This window comes from Megalops cyprinoides, chromosome 16 (assembly GCF_013368585.1).
Source record: "Megalops cyprinoides isolate fMegCyp1 chromosome 16, fMegCyp1.pri, whole genome shotgun sequence".
NCBI lineage: Eukaryota > Metazoa > Chordata > Actinopteri > Elopiformes > Megalopidae > Megalops > Megalops cyprinoides.
The window spans coordinates 25,091,416-25,099,172 of NC_050598.1; the positions used below are offsets into that span (position 1 = coordinate 25,091,416).

The 7,757-nt window shown below is 42.9% G+C and overlaps 1 protein-coding gene across 1 annotated transcript; it reads left to right on the plus strand.

Annotated features, from left to right (window-relative positions):
• Positions 1-812: 812 nt before the first annotated feature.
• Positions 813-2,440, plus strand: sox3 (SRY-box transcription factor 3). The gene has a single exon (XM_036548172.1). The coding sequence runs from the start codon at positions 1,014-1,016 to the stop codon at positions 1,914-1,916; it is 903 nt and encodes a 300-aa protein (XP_036404065.1). The 5' UTR covers positions 813-1,013; the 3' UTR covers positions 1,917-2,440.
• Positions 2,441-7,757: the final 5,317 nt, after the last annotated feature.

Below are 7,757 nucleotides of genomic sequence, written 5' to 3' on the forward strand. Positions count from 1 at the left end.
AAGGTCATGACAAAATGTCCCCAATGAAGTATCTTTTTCTTTAAAGCTTAAGGCCGTGTGTATCCCCCGTTCCTACATTAACACTAAAGGGATTGATTCAATATTTAATATATATTAGGAATGCAGATTTGTTTTTCTGCAGGGCGCTTTCAAAGGGAAAATAATTGAAAGTTGTGAGTCAAATAGCAGGAATTGCTACAATTTTTGAGTTAAATAAAAAATTGACCCATTATTTACTCTTGGTAGGCTTTAATTAGACATTGTCACGCGTTGATTTCTACGAATACATTTGAGATTAATTCTGTGTCCATTCTGGGGAAGGAATGACAAAACGTTAATTGACTTTGATCATTTTCTTTAAGAAAGCTGAAACTGGTAACCATAGTCAATGACTCTCAGATCAGTATTGTATCTCAAGAACTATTGGTTAATTAACGCCTATTTTAATGAGAAACGAAAATTGGCGGGATTTAAAGCATGAAATAAAATGTTTATAGTGATCCATTCGTACTGAATAATTCTAAGATAATATGGTTTGCATATATTTCTAAAATGGACACGTATTGTAGGGCTATGCATTTTTAAATACATTTTTTAGATGTTTTAAAATGTTGTATACTCTTAAAACTGTATGTTAATGTTTTCCTGTCTTTTAGCAACTTGTACCCACGACTGAAGGCTAGCTATTCAACTCTTCCGTTGGATGGATCGAAAGGCGTGCTGTGATTGGTTGGAATGCAGCTCATTGTTCTGCTGTCAGGCCACTATTAACAGCTGAGGTTGGCGGACAAGTTTGCAGAGTTCTCTTCCAGAGCCGAGCGAGATAAAACTGGCAAATAGACACAAGCAAGAAGTGGGCAAACAACAACTACCAAAGTGTTAAAGCCGTTGTCAGAAGAAACTTTGAACGCTGCTATTCGAATCGTTTACGACCGCTACCTCTACGTTGAGTGTTTTCTTCTTCTTTTTATTTTTTTTTTCTCTGGGATCATTGAACTCTCAAAGGCAGCTGAATGTATAGCATGATGGAAACCGAATTAAAGAGCCCTCACCCGCAGTCCAACACGGGGTCGGCGGCGGGCGCAAAAAACAACAGTGCCAACGACCAGGAGCGGGTGAAGCGGCCCATGAATGCCTTCATGGTTTGGTCTCGGGGCCAGCGGAGAAAAATGGCCCAAGAGAATCCCAAAATGCACAACTCGGAGATCAGCAAACGCTTGGGTGCTGACTGGAAACTCTTGACCGATGCGGAGAAGCGACCCTTCATCGACGAGGCCAAACGTCTGCGAGCCATGCACATGAAGGAGCACCCGGATTATAAATATCGACCCCGCAGAAAGACCAAGACCTTGCTGAAGAAAGACAAGTACTCCTTACCCGGAGGACTCCTGGCGCCAGGTGCCAACACTGTCAACAATGCCGTTTCGGTTGGACAGCGGATGGACAGTTATACGCACATGAACGGTTGGACCAACAGTGCCTACTCTCTGATGCAGGACCAGCTGGGCTACCCGCAGCATCCCAGCATGAACAGCCCGCAGATCCAGCAGATGCACCGTTACGAGATGGCAGGGCTCCAGTACCCCATGATGTCCACCGCACAGACCTACATGAACGCCGCGTCCACCTACAGCATGTCCCCAGCCTACACGCAGCAGACCACCAGCGCTATGGGGTTGGGTACCATGGCGTCCGTGTGCAAGACCGAACCCAGCTCACCGCCACCGGCCATAACATCCCACTCCCAAAGAGCGTGTTTGGGGGACCTGAGGGATATGATAAGCATGTATCTTCCTCCTGGGGGAGACGGCGCGGATCACTCAACTCTGCAGAGTAGTCGGTTACACAGCGTGCATCAACATTATCAGAGCGCCGGAACCGGCGTGAACGGAACGCTACCCCTCACTCACATTTGAAAAAAGACTTCACTTTTAAGTACTTGGGATACTTGAACACTTTGAACTCTAAAACAATTCGGAGGTTTTGACAGTTTTTTTTTTCAGCAATGAATGCGGTTGTTTTTCATCTCAAATTGAGCGGTTTGTTTTCCATCGGCATATCCTGGACAGGGACTCAATGTTTAGCCCAGCAAAATTGTTTGTAATGCAGAGGCTTTATCTTCAGCACACGAGCAATCGACGTATGTCGAAGAATTTGACTTCAACAACAAAAAAATCTTATATTTTGACAGCGAAAAAGGGCATGTGGCTTCATTAAGGAGGCTTTTTCAGTCTACCTGGAGGGAAATACACTCACACGTAAATGTTTACACTTAATTTGTAGTATGAAAGTTTGTGCCGGCTATGTCCAAATTTGTGTAGAGTTTTTTATTTTCATGAACTAGCTTTTAATGATACGACTGACTGTGCTGGTCGCAAGCGCAAGTTTATTTATAGTGAGTTGTGTCTATTTTCTTTATCAAGCTTGTGAACCTCTGTCTTGTTGAAATGTTACTTTTTGTTTCGTGAGTTTTTCCTCTGTGATATGTTTTGACAGTATCAGGTTAACCCATATCACGGGCCGAGAGATTTATTTAAACTGACGTTTCTACATATTTTAAGACCAGTCTCTATTCTAAAATGATAAATAAATTTGTACAAAACATAAAGACTCGAGTTATTTTCCCCCATGTACGTCCGTCGTCTCTATGTTTTGTTGTGGAATACCTGTCATTACTATGTAAACTAACGTTATACTTATTTTTTTCAGAAGTATTCTGCTTGGTGGGAGAAATGACAGCTCATTTGGATTCGCAGAAATACTGTGAAAATGAACAAAGCGTCAAATTGAAAAGCAAAATGATTATCTCTGGCGATGTGTCAAATGAAGTGTGAGAAATGGCAATTTGCACGCCCTACGAGTTCTAATCTTGTGTAACTTTGGCACAGGGTTCGTTGCGGGCAACCATTTTCTATTTGTCGTCGAAACTATGTAATTGTAGTGTATTTCGAACATTTCAGACTTGGGGTCAGATTTGTTTGATAATTTACTTGCTTAATTTATAAACCGCTGTTTTAATGTCGCTTCTAAAATGGACTGTAAGGTAGACTTAAAGTTGGCAAGTTTACGAAATTAAGAGCCGTGTAAATTTAGAAATAGTACAGTGACATTTGGACTTTCTGAAAATAATAATCGCTGATAATACCCACATGTTGTCCGAAATCTGAGTACGGTAGTTTCAAACCACTGATTTAATAGCCGAGCCACTAATATATGTATATTCGATCTATATTGAAAGCAGACAGACAAACAAGTCATTATGCTTATTTTTATTTGTATCTGCAGTAAATCTATTTGGTTATACGTTGGGCGGTCGTTCGACAATGTAAACCTGCAAACGTTCTCATATTCCGAGGGGAATTTCCCCATATGTTGGCATATGTGCCCCTTGTAAAAGTTTAGGTTTCCGGTAAGAGGTATTAAATTATCTTGCAGATCCTCTTTTATATGATATGATGAAATTAGAGCACCAAACGGACTTAAACATCACGAACTGTCCGCAAAGTGCCCTGTATGTTTTTATTTTTCGAGCAGAAATACCTTAAAGGAAGCGGTGTGATTTGGAGGCTGGACACAGGACGGTATGCGTGGAATGGGATCTCTGATCAGTTTTGAATGGCTATGTTTGCCTTATGAGGATATCTAATCGTTTAGTCCCCTGCCTACCCTTTCTCGTGCATTTAAGTTTGGCACAGTCATTTTTAAAGTTTGATACTTACCTCGTTATATCAGCACTCCTTACTTTTGTGCGCATGTTGGACCATCGCTTTCTGCTTCACGACTTTGGACCCGAGGCCTGCAGATCTGTTAATTTTTTTAAAAGACCAACAAAATAATTGCCAAAAGTTCAGATAGATGTTCCTACAAACACAATATATTAATGCAGTCATAACGTTGCAAGTATGTTTGTTTTCTATTGACAGGAGTCCAATTAATTTTGTATTTCAATTAGCAAGGGCATTAAAATACGAATAGTTTCCCTTGAGGAACGTTTGACTTCTTTGCCACACCTGCTTTCTCTCTGTTGATCCGTATTTTCACTTGTAGGTGTTGAATTTCTTCTGCTTGGCCGATACTCATAATTAGGTTTTATGCCGATTAAAGTTGTAAAGTAGACTGCTATCTTGACTTGATTTGATTTTTCTTATTTAAAGTAAGTGGTCTACAGTACAAAGATTGTAATAGTAGCTTGCCAAGATGTTTGACAGTTAATTTGATCAAGAGGTTAAAGTTTTTCGCTAAAAGCAACCTCAGATAAGGTTTAACATATTTCCACTTGAATAGAAATCTGGTGCCTTGATTATAGCACCTGTGGCTGAAGTTGAAAGCTATGTTAGCTATGTTCAGAGAGCAGTTTTTATTTACTGTGGTGTCTCTGTTGGCAAGGGGAAACCTCAAATGAGGCCCATATGCAATCCTATTTTTTAAATAATAGATAAATATATTTTTTTGATGAGGGTATGTTTTTTTTTTTACTTCAGTATTTACCTCATTAAACATAGACACTGAGATACTGCATGTTGACACTGACAACAGCGGTAATGATGATAGTTATGATAATTTGACATTAGTAAGAGTTAATGATGTGCTCAGTCTGCGATTGCTCATTCTTCCTACTGTAGAGAGAGGAAGCGGGTGGGCCACTGAAAGGCGCTCTGGGGGTAGATCGTTCCGGCCTTTGAGACCACCAGAGCTTTGCCAGTCCTGCTCTCCTTCCCACACTCACTTAGTGTTTAATGCAGCTCTGAGCACAGCGGCCAGGATTAGCCCCATGCACCTCTGTGGGGGGAGAGATTATTTCAACCTCCTCGCATTCACCGACAAGGGTCTTAAGTCATTCCAACCTACCAGAGGCCACCAGTCCCCAAGTCAATCTCTCTGGGTCTTTTTTTGCAATTAAAAAGGTTTGGCTCTTCCAACCCCATGGGGGTAGTTTAACAGGAGAATGGTATTTTAGTTGCATGTGTCAGTATTGCTTGAAGAAGTATGGTGAATCAGACGGTGAGCAGTTGACACAACTGTGTGTTCAGTTGACATTTTTTTTTATAACTCGTAACCTGAATTTTCTGAGACCTGCAATTCAGCTGCAGGTTGTATGGTAGTAGGGAGACAAGCCAAGCAGTGTTGGCTTGGAGGACATGGTAAGGTTTGTAGCACTGTTCAGTGGAACAGCTGGATGACCACTGCAAAATAAACAAAAAGGTTGCATCAAGGGTTGATGTAAGGGTTAACAGGATATTGCTGTAGCACTTGCATATAGTTTATCGACAGTCTTATGACATTAAAATTGTTGAATACAGTTTTTGGGGTTGGACAGCATGACAGTTCTATGAATGTGTATCTCACACAACTGTGCATTGGGGACTTTGCCAACCCAAGGAAACTTCTACAACTTTTTGCAATTTTTTTTTCCCAACTGTCCTGCATACTGACACATCACAGGTAAATAACAACACTGTATGACAACCAGCTGTTTAATACTTTCTGACAGCATTTGGCTGTTAGCTCTTCTGTTGTTAACGATTACCTTTGCAAAATAGATGTGGAATAGATGACTAGCGCACTGTGATTTTTCAGCTGTTTATAAAGACTAAAACTAGTAAATTTATTGAAATATATTCCATATGGATTTGTCCTTTTGCCCTTTTAGATAGATTTCAGTTGCAGTTTCTGATTAAATTAGCCAAAGGACAGCAGTTTCCCCTTTTTTGCTGATAGGAAATGCATGGTGCGACTGTTAGCTGTGTTTGAATATTTTTGCAGAGACGAGCAGCTCTCCACCCCCTGCACAAACACACGCAAAAATGCTCTCTCTGCATGCGTCAGGCCTTACCCCGGGCACATGAGCCAGACTGGCCCCCTCTGTGAGTGTGGGCACATCCCTATTTTCATCTCCCTCTGACCTCACTGTTTGTTTAGCTTAATAATCACGCCATCTTTAGCCAAGCAGAAACCTTCCTGCACTCAGCCTGATCAAAGTTTGTGCATCTTTCATGTGTCATGTAATGGAGACCACTGGTCAGCACAGCTGACCAGGCAGAGCTTCTCTCTGCTGGCTGACCTGTCCAGTGTTGGTCTGAGAGCACACGCCTCCCTTTTTGTAGTGCATCTTTTTCTCACTAAATGTGAGAGCAAGTCAGTCGAGGAAGTAGACATCGCATTTTGGGATGCGAGTGCTGAAGGAGTGTCACCTGTCTATGCTGCTTTCACTCTTTGGAGGAAAAGTAAATATGAATGGGTGCAGTAAGCCTGCGCAGTGGCAAATGTGCTGGTTTAGTCCTGCTGTGATCCCCCGGGGGTCATTTCGGCCTACCGTCCGGGAGCAGACAGGCCAGGGCCGGGCCCGGCCCCGGCAGAGCGGGCCGGGGTTAATCTCCCTGAACCGCGGGCAGATGTTGTTAACGAGCTCCCCTCAGATCCGCTCCCTCTCCGTGGGAAAAAGGGATCAAATCCTCACGGGGTCAGGGCTCTGCGCTGACCCACAGAGTCTCTTCCCTCCTCGCCTCGTCCACAGTCTTCTTTTCCCCCTCAGCGGACAGATTAGAGCCGCTGGATTATGAGAGCGTTTTTTTTGCTCAACGTCGCGCATTTCTGACCAGAGTTTGTGAAAATCCCATGTGTGGATATATTGGCATCGACATGCTTGTTCGGTGGTTCAGGTATCTGTGGCTAATTACCATTGTGTTTACTTTACCTCTGTGTTACTCAGTCGTAAAGAATGTGGAGGGGGGTGGGGACTTTTACATGTCAACTGTGGTTGCGTTGTGGCATGATATTAAAACCCCAACAGGTGCAAATGACTTATGGTTTCAGTATTAGATTGGGGTTAAATGAATTTGTCAGCAGCCGCACGTGCAGGGACGCACCAGTGCAGGCATGCGGAGATAAGGGTTATGCTGAAAACAAAAGTGAACTCAATCATAGCATGCATTTTGTCAGCATTTGACATTCACCTGTCGATCTGAACACATCCTGTCACATTCACCTGTCGATCTGAACACCTGTCCTGTCATGGAGTCGTCGTTTTTCGGAGGCCGGAGGTTTGTGAGCGGCGCATTACTGGCTCTAACGCAGGTTCTGCCCTTGCAGTTCTGGCTTCTGCTTTTGTCTGGGCCTGAACATCAGTGCGCTGTGCCTCCTGCCACTCACTTAGGCAGTGTGTGGGGTCCGGCGAAGCGGAAATCGGGCAACACGGTCACACGGGCGAGGTTTCTGGCAGATGTAGGCCAGCTTGCCTGAGCAGCTTGGCGCAACTGCGACCGCGTGCCTTTGTGTTGCTGGGTGGCCTTCCTGCAGGTGGCTGGCCTTCAAAACGCCTTGAATTAAAACTCACCTGGACATAAACATGTAGTCACACATATAGCGTAGCACCTCAGAAAGATTTCTACTATATATAGGCACCAGATTATATAATAGATATTTTACCCATTGTCAATACATTCATTTTAGCACCTTTTTTGTATATATGCATATTCTGTAGCAGTCTATATGTTTTCTGGGGTGAAAAACATGCATGAATGGGACAAATGTTTTATTCTCTAATATGGGTGTTAACTTAAACTTTGGTGCTTTTCTTGATTTGCTGTTTGCTGCTATACATGGGGAATTTTTTTTACTGCAAGCAATTTGCAACTTCTAACTAATGTAATTAGCCCTTGGAGATCTGCCTGAGTGTTAGAAGGAGAAGCTTCTCATCTAGTGCTTCGTGCCATGGGCCAAAACTGCGGTTCATTGACTCAGCTGAACCAGAAACCTTC